Source organism: Sturnira hondurensis, unplaced genomic scaffold (assembly GCF_014824575.4).
Source record: "Sturnira hondurensis isolate 20B ecotype Veracruz unplaced genomic scaffold, ASM1482457v3 Scaffold0015596, whole genome shotgun sequence".
In the NCBI taxonomy this organism is placed as follows: domain Eukaryota; kingdom Metazoa; phylum Chordata; class Mammalia; order Chiroptera; family Phyllostomidae; genus Sturnira; species Sturnira hondurensis.
Window position 1 is genome coordinate 24,671,601 of NW_028088227.1, and position 17,202 is coordinate 24,688,802.

At 53.2% G+C, this 17,202-nt stretch overlaps 1 protein-coding gene across 1 annotated transcript in view; it reads right to left on the bottom strand.

The window, feature by feature from the left end:
- The window catches only part of SLX9 (SLX9 ribosome biogenesis factor), a 32,259-nt gene extending 15,811 nt beyond the window's left edge, over positions 1-16,448 (bottom strand). Inside the window, exons 1-2 of the mRNA XM_037065226.1 lie at positions 16,177-16,448; positions 12,506-12,614 (exon numbers count right to left, since the gene is read on the bottom strand). Of these exons, the coding sequence (XP_036921121.1) occupies positions 12,506-12,614; positions 16,177-16,314 (247 nt within the window). The 5' untranslated portion in view covers positions 16,315-16,448. The remainder of the gene's footprint in view (positions 1-12,505; positions 12,615-16,176) is intronic.
- Between the last annotated feature and the right edge of the window lie 754 nt (positions 16,449-17,202).

Sequence of the window (17,202 nt, forward strand, 5' to 3'; positions counted from 1 at the left end):
ACAGGTAAAAAAGCAAGGCTCGGGGGTGCCAGGTCATGGGGAACTGCTGTGGACCAGGCCTGGAACAGAGTATGGGCCCACAGCCACCAGGCCTCCAGAGCAGTGTCCTCAGGCTGAGCCCTGCTGAGGCTTCACCAGCAGCCCTGGGACCAGGCCACTGGAGGGGCACTGGGAACTTGGGATCTGGGGCTTTATTCCCCCAAGTAAACCAGGAACCAAGGTGTGGATGTAGGTGCCGCACCTCAGAGCACCCAGATGACACCCACAGCCCCGACTGCAAAACACAGAGCATCTTGGGCCTGCTTCTCTGATCCCCAGGCTGCTGCCCCCTTTTCAGCAGGCAGAGGGTGGGAAGCCAGATACAGGACCCCTTGTCTTCAGACAGGCACACTCAGGCAGAAGGGCCGAGGTGCAGCATGGCGCCCACTGCACTGGGCGTGAGCTGTTGCACCACGCCAACCACGCCTGAGTCCCAGCTGGCCAGAGATGGCCACGGTGTGCCTGATGGCATCATGTGGCTCCAAGAAGATGTGGGCAGTGCTGGCTAGTGCATCAGGTGACACTGGACTCTGCTTGAACAGGCTGGACACTCAGGCAGAGCCCAGCCCAAGGGCAGGAGGGGGAATGCACCGGAGAAGCGGATGCTACCAGGCTGGTGGGCGTACCATTCCAGAGGCACAAAGAGGACATGGTCCAACGACTGCCTGCCCAGCGTCAGGGTGTGGCAAGTGGGTGCTGCGCACTGGGAGGGCTGGGTCAGCGTCCCTGCTTCCACTTGCTCTTAAGCAGTGAGCTCCAAGCTTCCTCGGCCTTACTGGGTTCCCCAGAGACAAGGTGCGGAAAGACCAGGACTCTAGGCACAGTGCACGCCCTGACTCATCCTTCCCTCCCACAGGTGTTCTTGGCTGTTATAACAGGTCCACGGTGTCCGAGGAAAAACAACACAGAAGCAAGTCCTGTCAAGAGCCAGGTGGCAATCCTGCTCGCGTCAGAAACTTACACAAACCCCGGAGCGCATGACTTCACGGAAATCACAGCCCTCTGCCAAGAGAGGCCCATGTGCTGGGCCCCACGTTGTGCTTCCGGACATGCTGAAAGCCAGCACCGTAGCCCCACCGGCCACAGGGAGTGGACAAGGCGTCTGGCAGCATCTCTGAGGAATGACAGAGTGACTGCACACACTAGGGCAGGCCACGCCAGCCCGAGTGCTCAACCTGAACTCAGGCAGTACCGGGAAGGCAAAGAGCAAAACTCTCCAGAGCCTTGGATAAAAACAATGTTTACAACCACCAACGACAAGTGCTGGCGAGGACGTGGAGCAAAGAAAACCCCTGTGCACTGCTAGTGAGAACGCAGACTGGTGCAGCCACTGTAAAAGCAGTATGGAGATACCTCAACAAATTAAAAGTGGATCAGCCTTTTGACCCAGCGATCCCACTTCTGGGAATATATCCGAAGGAACTTAAAACACTAATCTGAAAGAACGTAAGCACCCCTAGGTTCACCGCACGTTATTTACAATCACCAAGATAAGGAAGCAGCCCATGACCACCAGTAGATGAGTAGGCAAAACAACTGTGGGGCATTTACAGAATGGAATACTACTCAGCCGTAAAAAAAAGAAGACCGCTTTCCCCTCTGTATCAGTATGGATGGACCTGGAGAACATGATGCTAAGTGAAATAAGCCCATTGGAGAAAGACAAATACCATATGATTTCACTCTTATGTGGAATCTAATGAACACACTGAACTAACGAGGAAAATGGGGACAGACTCACTGAGAACAGGGTGACAGCTAAAGGAGGTGGAGGGATTGAGCAAAAAGGAAAAAGGACTCAGGGACGTGGACGACAGTGTGGTGACTGCAGAGGGGAGCGGGTATAAGGGGACTAAATGGTAAGGGAAAAACAAATAGAATAAAAAATATTACTTGGAGAAAAACAAATTCAACCGCCTGAGTGAGCACAGGTGGGGAGGGTGGGCTGGCCACCCTGGGCCCTGCTCAGCAGACTGGGCTTCTCCCCAGTGCCTGAGCCCTGCCTGGTGCCCACGCCGAGGTGCCTGCATGGCTCTCGGGCACCAAAGGCAACCTCAGGCACGGACCAAAGTGGCACCTGGCACCCAGAGAGGAGGCTGGTGCAGACTCGGGCACAGGCTGCTCTCCCAAGAAAGCAGGAGGTAAAACACTCCTGTGCACGGCAGACCTGCGAGCTGTGGAGTCTGACTGTAGAGATGCACCTCGGGCAGCCGTCTGACCCAGCTGTGCCTCAGTGGGCAACCTCAGTGGTGCTGGTGAGGTCAGCAGCCCTCTGCTCTGCTCTCATAAAGGAGCCTCACGGAAAGAAGGCAAAGTTCCAGCAAGCAGACGCCTGTCTACCTGCCCCAGGACCACCTGTGCCCGGGCGGCCCATCCTGCTCTCCCAGTCCTCATCAAGCCACCACGGCTGCCACCAGTGTGGGATGGTCAGGGGACAGGAACTGGTTTCCCAGGTGGTGCGTTTCAGAAGGGCACGGGTATCACATGAGTATGTCCTAATGAAACTATAAGGAAAACCAGTACGTAATCAAACTTTCTACAAATGACGTCCACAATGCCGTGCGCAAAGGCGCTGGGGCACGCACGGCAGGTGAGGGAGAACTGCAAGCTATGGCTGACGTGACCGAGTCATGACATACAAAGGCATCTGCGCTACCGACGCTCTCCTCGCCACGAGAAACACAACCTAAGACACAGATTTGGGGGAAAATAAAGCAGAAATCATCCACGCCCCTCTGGAAGGTCCCAACAGATTAATATGCAAACAAAAAATAAAGCCACGAAAGCACTACAAAAAACACAGAAGAGTTACAAAACACAAAGAAAACACAGATTTGACTGCACACGGACTTAAAGCCTCAGCAGGAAAACAATGACGTGAACGAACGAATTTGAAAGGCACTACGGCAGGGGGCAGGCAAACTCTGCAGATGACAGAACAGGTCCTTCCTACGTAAAGGGCTCTTCCCAACCAGTAAGAAGCAGCTATGGGGAAAACGGAAAGGGGCACAAATGGGCCGCTCAGACAGAAACGGCCATTGAACGCTCATTCTAATTGCATGCTCTACAAACCAGACCCCACTGTCCATACTCCCTGTGGCAGAGACTTGTACCTGCACCCAGCTGGCAAGGACCAGTGGCAGACTCATGCGCACCAGGTGGAAGATCCGTGGGCAGCACCTTCACATGGCAAACTGGCACCGTCTACTGGCATTTTCAGTGTCTGCACATTTGCCTTAGCAATTCCACCACTATAGGTTTTTTAAAAGATTTTATTTATTTTTAGAGAGAGGGGAAGGGAAGGAGAAAGAGGGAGAGAGAAATATTAATGTGTGGTTGCCTCTCACATGCCCCCTACTGGGGACCTAGCCTGCAACCCAGGCATGTGCCCCGACTGGGAATTGAACCAGCGACCCTTTCTCAGTCCACTCAGCCACACCAAGCAGGGCCTTCAACACTATAGTTTCATCTGCAAACGTATTCACTCATGTTCATGGATGTGCAGTCCCATCATCCAACAAACCTCAATAGCTGGAAAAGGAAGGAGGCCACTGTGTGCTGACCATCACCGAGCCCAGGTGTGGGGAAGTGAGGGACAGGGCATGCCCGTGTGCAGAGAGGGGTGAGGGCAGAGACGCCTGCGGCGGTGAAGGCCACACCAAGGCCTGGCCCTCAGTTTTCACACTGACGTTCGCCATGTCCGTCCTACTACCGAGGAAGCAGTGGTGTGGGCATAAGCACAGGAGCCGTTGCTGGGTGAGCATCACAAGGACACCCTGGGGCGAGAGGACGGCCTAGGAGCACCAGGCAGCCAGACAAGCAGCTGGAACACAGGAAGGCTGGCCGCCTGCTCTGGGTGCAGCTGGAAACAAGTGGGCACCCACAGAGGGTGCAAGGACCATGCTCTGTTCGCTTTTCTCCATGTCCAGGTTTTCTTCATTACTTATACTTCGCCTTTGTAATTAGGTGGCCATTTAAAAAACCAAAGCTATAAAAAAAATGGGGATGAATTGCCCTCATCAGACAATGTCCTGGAAGGGAACTGGCAAGATTATGAACCCAACAGCCCTATCCACATGTTTTTCAAAACCCACCTGCCCGGCATTACTGCTAATGCACCCCTCTGTTGCAACAGCTGTCTCATAATGAACCCTTAGGTGCCCCAAACCGCTGAGCATGTCAGAAGGACAGACTCCAAACCCTAAGGCGGACTCCTCACAGAGCCATGCTGTGGTCTGGCAATTGCTGCAGCATTTGGAAGGCTGTGGGGTGACCTGTGGTTTCAGTTGTGTGGCCGAAAAGCTGGCTTCCTTCAGAGGTGACCCCAGGAGGACAGGTGGCCCCCCAATCGCCCAACCAACTGACGAGAAGGAAAAAGCAGCACCTTTGGGTGAACAAGAGGGCAGGAGCCCTCCTGAGGGTGCAGGAACCAGCCTCCAGTGCTCCCTGCTGGGCAGACTCTCCTGCCGCTGCCTGCCCCCCACCCCAGCCTGTTTCCCAATGCCCCCATCGCCTCCACCACCCCGCCTGTCTCTATCACCTTCTTGAGATTATTAACAGGAGGGATAGACCCAGGGTGAGCGTAGGCCCTATGAACCTGGCACCTCAGACCCGCCCACACTGCATCTCTCTCAGCACAAGGCATGCACACACGCCCTTGCAGGGGCCTATAGGCCGTGGGTCAGTCCTTCTGTACCCCACTGCCCAAAGCTGGGAAGAATTCACTGGGACATGAGCGGGTGCAGCCTGTGCAGCCTCTCCCAGTAGGGGAGAGGGGAATTCATGCACAGCGCAAGGGCCCACACACAGCCACAAGCAATGCCAGGTGGTCTGTCCAGAGCTGGCTCCTCCGACGCAGTAATTCCCCCTCCACACGCCCTACTCTAGTCAGTTCCCCTTTCACAACTGCCGGTGGGGTGGAGGTGAGGAAGGAGAGCTGTCTGGCAGAGTCTGTGCAACCCCCGACTGCAAGGATGGAGGAAAGCTGGGGAGAACCTTCGAAGGGTTTTTTAAAATATATTTTGATTATACCATTACAGTTGTTCTATTCCCCACCTTCATTCCCCTCCACCTGCACACTCCCTCCCCCACTATTCTCCCCCCCCTTAGTTTATAACCACGTGTCTCAAGTTCTTTAGATTCTATATTTCCCCTACTATTCTTGCCCTCCCCCCTATCTATTTTCTACCTACCATCTATGCTATTTTCTGTACCTTCTCCCCCTTCTCCTCCTCCCACTCCCTCCATGTTGCTAACCCTCCATGCGTTCTTCATTTCTATGCTTCCACTCCTGATCTAGCTGTCCTCTTGGTTTGCTTTTGTTTTAGGTGTGGTTGTTAATAACTGTGAGTTTGCTGTCCTTTCACTGTTAATATTTTTTATCTTCTTTTTCTTATATAAGTTTCTTTAACATTTCATATAATAAGGGCTTGGTGATGATGAACTCCTTGAACTTGACCTTATCTGAGAAGCACTTTATCTGTCCTTCCATTCTAAATGAAAGTTTTGCTGGATAAAGCAATCTTGGCTGTAGGTCTTTGGATTTCATGACTTGGAATACTTCTTTCCAGCCCCTTCTTGCCTGTAAGGTCTCTTTTGAGAAATCCGCTGACAGTCTGATGGGTACTCCTTTGTAGGTGACTGTCCCCTTATCCCTTGCTGCTTCTAGGATTCTCTCCTTCATTTTGGTCTTGGCTAATGTAATTATGATGTGCCTTGGTGTGTTCCTTCTTGGGTCCAACTTCTTTGGGACTCTCTGAGCTTCCTGGATTTCCTGGAAGTCTATTTCCTTTGCCAGACTGGGGAAGTTCTCCTTTATTATTTGTTCAAATAAGTTTTCCACTCATGGCTGTTTCTTTCCCCCTTCTGGTACCCCTATAATTCGGATGTTGGAACGTTTAAAGATGTCCTGGAGGTTCCTAAGCCTCTCCTCATTTTTTTGAATTCTCATTTCTTCATTCCTTTCTGGTGGGATGTTTTGTTCTTCCTTCTGGTCCATTCCATTGATTTGAGTCCCAGTTTCCTTTCCATCACTATTGGTTTCCTGTGCATCTCCCTTCATTTCAATTAGTTTAGCCTTCATGTTCCTCTAATTTGTGGCTTTGTTCCTCTAATTTGTGACTATAATCCACCAGTTCTGTGAGCATCCTGATAAACAGTGTCTTGAACTGTGCTTCTGAGAGGCTGGCAATTTCTCAGTCACTTAGTTATCGGCTCTGGGACTTTGAGTTCTTCTTGCTCCATCTTTTGGGCTGTTCATGCCTGTTACATAGCAGGATCGGAGCCCTAGGTGTTCACCAGGGTGGGGCCACTCAGTCTCGGGGTTGTGACACTGTATGTGGGGGCGGGGTCAATGAGGAGCAACGGTGTCCCTTCTGCCACCTCCCGCCACAGCCCCCACCGGTGCGGCAGCTGCCACTGTCACCTGGGCCTGCGCGTTTCGTCCCACTGCACGCGAGTGTGCCACCGCCGTCAGCCCTCACCCCCTGGGGCCTGCATGGTCCGTCTCACTGTGCGCGAATGTGCAACCACGGTCAGTCTGCCCCACACCCTGACTGGGTCTGGGCCACGCACGCCTAGGTCTGGGGATCTTTCCTGCCCCGACCCTGCTCCACTGCTGGTTCCGCCCCTCTTACCGTCCCGGTTGAACGGTTCGTTGTTGTCGGACTTCCATATAATTCAATTTTCTGTTTTTTGGCTGTGTCTTTGTTCTCCAAACCTTTGTTGTATTCAAACTTGGTTGTGGGAGAAGTCACAGTGTTTCCACCTATGCCTCCATCTTGGCGGAAGTCCTCTTGAAGGGGTCTTTGTGAAAACCTCTGAACAACCCCTGGAAGCCCTCCGGTTCCCCGTGTGCTGGAGCCTGGCCTTCCCAGCGCCTCTCCAGAGGCAGGATAGGCCTCTGTGATCTGAGTGTGGCTGGAGGAGACGCAGCTTTGCTGCCCTCTGCTGAGCAGCCCTGCACCTGCACCTGCTCTGGACTCGCACTTCAGAGGAAACCCCTGCGGTGGGTCAGAGGCACAGAAGGAGGAAACAGGGAAAGCGCAGTCACAGCTGCACAGGCCAAAGACAGAGAAGGCAGGTGCACGTGTCCCAGGTGTCCCTGTAGCGAAGTCCCTCCACTGTGGCCTCCTTGTCCACTCACCACAGCCACTTCCCCAACCTCTCCCACCAGAATCCCAGCAGACGCTCTTCCGGCGCAGTCCCCTGGAGCCTCCAAGACATCCAGCATGCTGGCAATGCTGAGCCTCTCCCCTCCTGTCCTTCTGCTCCTGTGCCCCTACGCAGGCCTGTCCTCCTGCAGGCCCTTCCCACCCTGCCCGCCTCTCCTGCACAAATCTGGGGCCCGGGATGGAGTACTGGTGCCACAACCCAGGTGCCTGTCTGAGAACTGGGCGGGCTTGTTCTCTGCAACTTCCCAGCACTAAAGGAATACAGGACTAGAAGTAGAATAGCAGGGAGTGACCTGTGTGGGGGAGGAACTCACTGCCACTCACCCTCAAGTCCCCATGCCAGAAAGGACACAGAGGATCCCGGAAGCTGCTCCACAGGCAAGTCCATGAGCCCAGGGGCTCTGACCCTCAGGGCAAAGCAAGGCTTGGCTGGTGGTGGCTGGGGGGTCATCCGCAAGGGCGAGGTAGGTTGGTGGTGGGTGAGGTTGTTCTACAGGGGTATTGCGGGGGCAGGGGGGCAGCCTCTACATTAGTGGTTCCCCCACAGGAAGCGTGGATCCCCTGCCTGCAAGGGAGACAGAAGGGAAACTAGGGGCAGACTGGGCACCAAAGGCCACAGGGCTCCAAAGGCTCCATGCAGAAACCCAGGAGCAGGCCACCGGCAGAGCAGGCCCCACGCGTCCTGAGGCTGCGGGGCCATGGGGGAGTACATCTGCTGGAGGAGGAGAGCACACATGAGCCCATGGCGGAAGCAAAACGGACGCTCACCCACCCGGGGGGAGGGCCCCACAACCAGCCCAGGCACCCCTATGAGTGGGCTCAGCCTCCCCCAGGGCGCACAGGCTGCGAGGCAGAGACACAGCAGCCGAGGCACGGGGAGCAGCTCTATTTGTGACTCAGCCCAGGGCGAAGGCCCAAAGAAGGGATGTGTCTGCACTAATCCAGGCAGACAGGCGCCCTCGCCTTGCCCAGGAGATCACTGAGCAGCCAGAACATGAGTCATTGGATGCCACTTTCCACACGACCTGCCCCTGTCCCAGGCCACCAGGCCCAGCTCAGGCCTAGGGACCATTAGGCCCATTGTTCCCCAGCCAGATCCAGGCACTGGCCAATAAGGAGGCCAGACTGAATGAACAGCTGCTGAAGAGGGAGGCAACTAGGGAGTACTTGGGTGAGCACAGCGCAGAACCACACGGCCTGTCTGGGCTCCAGGATCTTCACAAAGATGAGAGATGAGAGGGCTGCTGTGTTCCTGTAGCTGCCAAGCAGGACCCACTAGGCCCTGGGCCAGGGTTCCGCACTTGGTGGCATCACAGGCCCTGAAGGGTGTGTGAGAACAAGGCTCACCAGGTCTGGGATGAGGCCCCGAGGTGCTAGTGCTCACTGGGGCAGCCCCAAGGTGGGTGCAGAGCTCCGGCTCCTCTCTCTGTGCAGGCGGAGCTACGACCACGTCCTGCAGAGAAGCACCAGCAGTACCAGAGGGAGGGTCCAGGGGCCTTCCCATTCCCAGCTGGGGCCTCACAGCTCTGTGGGGCCAGAGCCCACAAGGGGTCTTGGCTTCTCCCAGCACTGCATCCTTGTCTGTGAAAGGGGACACAGCGGACCAGACCCTCACTGACACAGGAGTACCGCTGGGTACCACGGCCTGAGAAGCCCAAAAGGATCCGCCGGGGAGGCCCACGCAGCACACCCGCCAGCCGGTGCCACACTCATCTGACATGCAAGGAAGTACCGGTCCTGGGAAGCTACACAGATGCCCCCAAATCCAACAGTCGACAAGGTACAACACCAGGTCTCCCACTCAGGTTTGTGACTGTAAACTAATGGTCTGTCCCCTCCGCTCCCTGCAAACTGCTCGGGGACACTGGCTGTGTACAGGTGGCTTTTCCTGCTGGGTGCACATACCATCAACAGGCAAGGCAAAACGCCAACCTGGACCAACAAGGCAGGGCCCACCCTACAGGCAGAAGGCAGCCTTGGCCCCAGACGCCCCAGGGGAGGCGGGAAGGAGAGAAGGCCCAAGGTGACAGGTAGGAGAGGCGAGAACAGCCACCACTGGAAACTGTCAGAAGACGGCTTTGTAGCTCTCTGATGGAATACCCATCTCAGCAATTTAAAAACCCCTAATTTTTGTATGAAATGATAAATAACTAACCACGATAATGCATAAAGTGCTTATTCAAGGTTAAGAAAGGCAATCAAAACTGCCCCAAATGCCCAGACAAGCTGTAAAAGAATCCGTGAACACAGACAACTGTTTGATCACATTGCTCACCAAAGAAACTTCTGAAAAATGAGGACTGCCCGCATACCCTCTCCATGGGAAGTTCTGTGGCCATGAAGGTGAGTGAGGCTTCGACCTTCCCTCACAAACACCTTCCCCCGTTCATTCCCCCGCATATTTCCCTTCCCATGGTTCGGGCCCTGCAAGACTGTAAATGCACTGCTCTTTGCTAAGATGCTACAGAAGCCAGGTCCTCATCACCCCTTTGAGCTTCTCATCACTGCTGTTTCGCCCACATTACAGGCACTGCACACAGCAATAAACTGCTTTTCTCTTGTTGATCTGTCTTTTATGAATCTAATTTGCAGGCTCCCTAGGAGGGCAGGGGAAAAAATGTCTGCTCTCTGCAGTTTCAACGCACAAAGAATGGCAAGTAGAGTCAGATACACCTCCCCAGTGAGGTAACAAAAACCCAGAGCAATGATGCAAATAAACATTACCCCGCAAAAGATGCCTGATGTATGAGGTCAATCCAAAGAGTGTCTAGCCATGTAATATAAAAACAGAAATATTTATTGTAGAAGGTACAAGAAACACTGTACACAGGACAATGACACCTCAATCCCTTCAATGTAGGCTCCTCAGGACCTCACACACTTCTCCCAAACACCATCAGCTGCCCCATCATATTTTCCTGAATCTCACTGACAGTCTGAAATCTCTTCCCTTTCAAAGGTGCTTTTAGTTTGGGGTAAAGCCAGTAGTCACAGGGAGCCAAATCTGGGCTGTCGTGGGGCTGAGTCACCTGGGTGATTTGATGTTTCACCCAAGACTCTGCACGAGACATGATGCAGAGTGCACACATGTTCTCATGATGAAGCTGCCAATCACCAGTTGCCATAGCTGTGGTCTTCTCAATCACCTGAATAGTTTCCATGGAGGAATTTTCAAGCTCAATGCAACGTTTGATGCAGATGCACCACTCTATTCACTCAGGCCTTTTGAATGTGACAGCCACACAGTACACATGCTCACTCAATGGGTCTAACACCCCCACTGACTAGTACAGTGAAGTCACTGTTCACACATGTGCATTCTGGTCCACTCTCCTTGGCTGCCAGGTTATACTGACATTGAGCAAACCGTTGTCATTATATTAACAGTGGCTGGACTTTTTCTGGATAGACCTCATACGTCAAGCCAATGAAATAGTCACATCTTACACCTCTATGCTGCATACCAACTGTAGATGGAAATCTGGAAAATGATACTAAAATCTGGGAGCTGCTTAGTCATCCAGCAAGAAGTCTGTACATATTTCACTAGAGGACCAACCATGAGAACACAAAGACGGACAAAGCAGTGAGACAAACAGGACAGCTACGTACAGGTTTAGAGATGAAACGTGTAGTGGGAAGGAAGTGCCGGTAAAGTACAGGAGGGAGAGAGACTAGGCCAAGCAGCCCGGCTCCCGAGACCTGGGGGCTCTTAACAAGGTTAGACACTTCTAGTATTTTATTTTATTTTAAATATATTTTATTGATTATGCCATTACAGTTGTCCCATTTCCCCTTCATTCCCCTCTACCCTGCACACCCCCTCCCCCATCATTCCCCCCTTTTCATTTATGTCCATGTATCACAAGTTCTTTAGATTCTGTATTTCCCCCACTATTCTTGCCCCCCCATCTATTTTCTACCTACCGTCTATGCTATTTATTCTCTATACCTTCTCCCCCCTTCTCCTCCTCCCACTCCCCTGTTGCTAACCCTCCATGTGATCTCCATTTCTATGGTTCCACTCCTGATCTAGCTGTCCTGTTAGTTTGCTTTTGTTTTAGGTGTGGTGGTTAATAACTGTGAGTTTGCTGTCCTTTCACTGTTCATATTTTTTATCTTCTTTTTCTTAGATAAGTCCCTTTAAATTTCATATAGTAAGGGCAGATAAAGTGCTTCTCAGATAAAGTCAAATTCAAGGAGTTCACCCTCACCTCTGGTATTTTAAATGCTCAACCACACACATGCAGCTCACACCTCAGCGGCAGCATTCAGGCTTCTCTCCAGACTGCATGGTGCACCCTCGCAGGGCTCCTCTGAGAGCTTACTGCACCCCAGGGCAGTGAAGGGCAGCAGAGCCGCTCTCCACCTCCAGGGATGCCCAGGTGAAAGCTCTGGCCAGGAGCTCGGCTGGATCAGAGAAACTCGAGCAAAAGGGTTGGGGGGGGGGGCCCTTGTTTGCACCGAGTTTTACGAAGAAGCTTTACAAGGCAATCACGAAGATGTGGGCACTGCATGTTTATTTGATATAAAGAAATGATGCTAACTTGCTCAGACATAGTAACAGCATTGTGGACAGCTTTTTTTAAGAGCCCTCGGAAATAAACAGTAACGAATCATGAAGGAAAGTGCTGGCTTCAAAATAATGCAGTGTGGGTGTGTTGGAGGTGGCCCATGGGCACATGGGATTTCTTTATAGCATTCTTTCTAGTTTAATAAANGCATTCAGGCTTCTCTCCAGACTGCACGGTGCACCCTCGCAGGGCTCCTCCGAGAGCTTACTGCACCCCAGGGCAGCGAAGGGCAGCAGAGCCGCTCTCCACCTCCAGGGATGCCCAGGTGAAAGCTCCGGCCAGGAGCTCGGCTGGATCAGAGAAACTCGAGCAAAAGGGTTGGGGGGGGGGGCCCTTGTTTGCACCGAGTTTTACGAAGAAGCTTTACAAGGCAATCACGAAGATGTGGGCACTGCATGTTTATTTGATATAAAGAAATGATGCTAACTTGCTCAGACATAGTAACAGCATTGTGGACAGCTTTTTTTAAGAGCCCTCGGAAATAAACACTAACGAATCATGAAGGAAAGTGCTGGCTTCAAAATAATGCAGTGTGGGTGTGTTGGAGGTGGCCCATGGGCACATGGGATTTCTTTATAGCATTCTTTCTAGTTTAATAAATCTTCAATTTTTCCACTAATAAAAAACTTTAAAAATGCATAGGCAATGGAAACTTGCCCTGACCCATGCACATGAATAACTCAAAGCCAGCCGGCACCATAAACACGCAAACCCGCTCACCTCTCCTGATGGAAGTAACGCTCTGTGTGTCCAGGTCCAGCTTCTGCACCAAGGTGCCGGGGTCAATTTGCGTCCTGGCAAAGATGTTGGTATTCACAAAAGCCCACTCCTAAAAATGAAAGAAAGAAGACCATGTAAGACTCACTGCATGGCCTCGTGGTGAAATGCAAGGCCCACCAAAATATAGGGAGACCCAAGGGCGAGGGCCTCAAGCTGTGTAGGGACTGGCCCAGGTACCCACAGAGGAGGACCCGGGGAACCTGTCCTCACTTCCCAGGTCCAGCAGGGGAGCCCAGGACCCTCAGCGCTCAGACCCCAGAGCCCTACAGCAACCCCTTCCTGCCCGCCTCAAACACCTGGGGGCTGGGCTCCTGGCTTAAGAACCATCTCAGACCAGACTCAGGAACTCCGCCCAAACCTTGCATCTTCTCACTCCTTCGGCACACTCCTGCTTTACATCCCCTCCTCCACCTCGGCACTGTCTCTCCCAGGTCTGCTTCCAACCCGCATTCTCCCCTACATCAGGGTTCAGAACCCTCCATGTCACTCTGTGCATCACACGTGCTCACCCAGAACCCACCTCCCATGCCCATTCAGCTCATTCCAGGGCCAAGTTCCCAGACAGGTACCTTGGGAGGGACTTCAGCACCCACCCCCAGGGGAGACACACACCAATGGACAGGAAGCAGATGGCACAGAAACTGGCCTGAACACCAAGATGGTGCCAGGCTAATGGGCCCACCCAGAGTGTCTGACAGAGAAGCCCTGGCTCTTGGGGACTTCCCAGGCGTGGTGAACAAGACACCTCGGAGAACTCACATGGGGAGCAGTGCTGGAGCCTGCGGGACACAGAGCAGAGGGGAAGGCCATTTCAGGTGACACCGCCCCACAAAGCGGAGCCCCCGGCCACATACGGAAGTCTGTACACGCTGACACTCAACTTCTCTCTGTCACTTCAGTGCTTTCAACGGTGTGCCCTTTATCTCATTACTTCACCTTCTGGAGCTTAATATAAATGGCACTGATGTTTTGCACAGTTTACATTGTCATCATGTGACCAGAAATCAGAATTCTGTTCAATTAGTCCACATTAAAGTTCAATGGCCACACTTTTTTTTAATGCAAAGTCTTCTTACTGCCTTTTGTCTCCAAGTCTGCCTCGTCTTGCTAAGGTTTTCTCTTCCCCTCTCTCCCACTTGGTGACTTACATCTTTCATGTTGCAGGCAAACCTGCTTTGTGGCCTCTGTCTAACGACTCTATTTCTGACCTCAGAGCAGTCCACTGCTGAGGCCCGCTCTGTCTGCCGACTCTCACGGTGGGCTGCTTCCTTGTCATTTTAATTGCAGTCTTGGGTCCGGCAGGATTTTATCTGCTGAGGGAATCCCACCTGACCTGGCCAGCACAGGAAATAAAAGCTGGGGTTGGGGGTGTGGCAGACCGTCTTCCCAACTACCATTTAACTTGTGAAAGTTGTAAGTCTTACTAACAACAGGAAGAATTTGTGGCATATCAGAAACTACCAGAGGAGCTTCAGCCCTTCCCCCATTTCCCAGTCTGTGCTTTCACGGGGGTGGAGGCAGCCAGCAAGTCCCTCACCCCATCAAGTTGCACAGACTCTATTTCAAGAAAGGCAGTGAGTCAAGGTTTCCTCCCCCTCCCCCTCCCCTCTCACTTGTTGGGCAGACACTCCACCCTAGGCAGGGAAGGTCTTGGGTCCTGGGTTCTGACTGTCCTTGCCCAGCTCTGTAGAGTGAAGCTACCGCCAAGCCAAGGATATTAGGGCTCACCTCCCACCTCCACTTGCAGACAGGGGTATCACCAGGGAGAAGCTGAAGCCGCCCCTGCCCTCTGAGGAGGGGACTGACTCTATCAGGACAGAATGATAAAAAGCCTGGGCTAAGGGTGGCATGGGACACTGGGAGCTGTGCAGACTGTGCAGCTCCCTGCACCACAGTGCTGGCAGCCAGCAGCCCCCTGGCGGCACACACAGTGTAACAGAGACAACACCACAAAGACAGCCAAGAGCCCTCCCGGGATCACAGTCCACCCTACAGTCCAGGCTGCACCCTCTCAGGAGCAACCACCCTAGGGTGGTTGGATGGGCACCCTAGAAAGCACGTCTGAGCAAACACCATGCAGGGTGAAGGGCCCAGGGCCCAGGGCCCAGGCATAAGCTCTGAGCCAGCGCTGGCTGAAGGATCCCAGGCGCTAGCCCAGGAGCCCCTGCAGGAGAGAACCTGTGATGGTCTGCAGGCCAAGAGGCTCTACGCCATGCTGGCTCAGGAGCAATCAAGGCAAAGTCAGAACTTCCAGTCCTTGATTGAAGGTGGGTCAAAAACAAACTCCCAACCGTGAAAACATCCTGTGGGCCTGGCACGCATCCAGTGGTGAAGGGCCGAAACCTAACTGGACAAGGGGCTTACCCCCACTCTGACCAATAGTGGCTTATACTGATCCAGGGAGCTGGGCACAAAGATTAAAACCACACAACAATACGAGCAAGGAGACCGAAGGCTGTATGCTGGCGGCTGCACCAGTTCAGAGCCAGGCCAATACACAAGTAAAGACCAGGCAAACAGCATCGGTCCCCTGGGCGTGCCACAATGCACTCCCCACATGTCCAGTTTAACACAGCAACCGAGTATGACCCACACAGAGAAACAGGAAAGTGTGACCAGGGTGGCTGTGGCCGCATTAAAGGGGCGCGCATGTTGGACTTACTAAGACTTCAAAACAACCGTGGCACGTGAGGCCACAGCTCTAAAAGGGACACTGTCTACAGAACTACAGTGGCGTACGATGCCGTCTCACCACACAGAGCCTATCAGGAAGAGACGCTATTAAAACATAAAGTTCGGAGTCAGAACATACAGTGGTCAAATTTCACTCCAGAGGTTCCACACTAGAGCGGAACGACCATTAGAAAGAATGAGCAAATTTGAAGACGGATGGAGATGATGCTGTCTGAAGAAAGGAGAGAAAAAGAAGAGAGCATGACAGAGAAATCAGTGGAAATAAGTTTACGGAATAGCCTTCAGACGTGAAGATGCAGGGAAACCTGCCTGAGACAGACTGACCAGGCCACCAGGGGAGCTCCACCCAATACGCACCTGACCTCGATCACAGAACACAGTCACTCACGCACCCCAACAGAGGAATCCTCCACGCAAAGCATCACGGTCCACAAGCCCAGCAGGAAAAGCTGTACGTGGCATCCCCTGCAAGAAACAGACTCCCCTGGGCCTCTGCCAATGAGAATCCATCATCACTCTACATTCTTCCTTTTCTTCGATGGCCTTTTGTTCAAAACAACCTCTCCAACTTCCTTCTTTTTTCTGTAAAATAACTCCTTTACTTTGTTGGACTTGCCTGTGGCTTTTGCTGTAGCTTGTTGTCCCGAATGTCCCAAGTTGCATTTTTTGCAGCCCAAGGCTCGGGGAAAGTCAACCTCTCATCCGCTATCTCAACATGAAATGAACCTGGAGGCCACCAAACGTCGCGGATCCAGAAGGCACGCAGGTGGGGAACCACAGGGCCGGAGCCAGCGCAAGAACCCCCAGGCGACACAGTGCGGTGCCCCAATCCACCCCCACCGACCCTGCCCCCATCCCAGCCATTCCCGTTCCACACACAGTCCAGCCGTCACGGCCGCCCGCGGCCCCTACTTTACCTTCTTCCCCACTCCGCCGGCCGAGGCCTGCGGTGGGGCAGTCTCCTGAGCCGGAGGCCCGAGGCCGGGCGCGGACTCCCCCGTGAGTCTCACTGCCGCCTGGTGTACGCGGGCTCGCAGCCCCCTCACTTTCCCCATGGCTCCGGTTGAAAACACAGCGGACCGGAAGCAGCGTGGTGCACCAAGTGGAACCTCCTGGAACCTGATCCTGCGCTCTCTGTGCCCGGGGGAAACTGGAGCCCAGATGCCCGGGTTCCGAGATCCTCCCCGAAGCTACACTGCCGCCGCTCGGAAGGGGCGTGGCCATGTATCCTCCCCGCCCCCTAAACGCTCCGCCTCCCAGCCAGACACGATCTAATTGCTGGAATCTAAGCAGCCTCCTTGTGATTTGGGTATGATAATGTGGCGCTAGATGGAGCAAGCTTGTTGAACACACACTAGTGTGTTTGTCACACGGCCCTTGTGCCTTTCATGAAGTCTCGGGGAGAAATAAAATCAGAGGGATGGGGCAGGGGCCTGCATATTATCAGAAGTGGTGACCTGGGAGATCTGTGACTGAATGTGGCTAAATCTAAGAGAAGCCCCAACAACCTTTACTTGAGCTAGTCTAGTCCATTTGTTTTATTAACTGTGATTGAACCTTTACTTTGTATCCATCCTGTATTACAACATTTCATTTATTCCTCAAAAGAAAATCCCTTTAGCCCTGGCAGGTGTGGCTCAATTGGTTAGAGTCTTGTCCTATAACCAAAAGGTTGCAGGTTCAATTCCCCATCAGGGCACATACCTAAGTTGTGGGTGCGTTCCTTGTCCAGGTGCAAGTGCAGGCTACCCCTGGTCTGGGTGCCCGTGCGGAAGGCAACTGATGGATGCTACTCTCTCACATCAATGTTTCTCTTTCTCCCTTCCTCCAAAGAGCAATGGTGTCATCTGTTCAAATGGGAAACATGCTGGAAAGCTCCGGAACCAGTACCTGAGTGAGCCTTGCTCTTTCAGGCTTCTGTGCATCCTCATTCAGGAAAACAA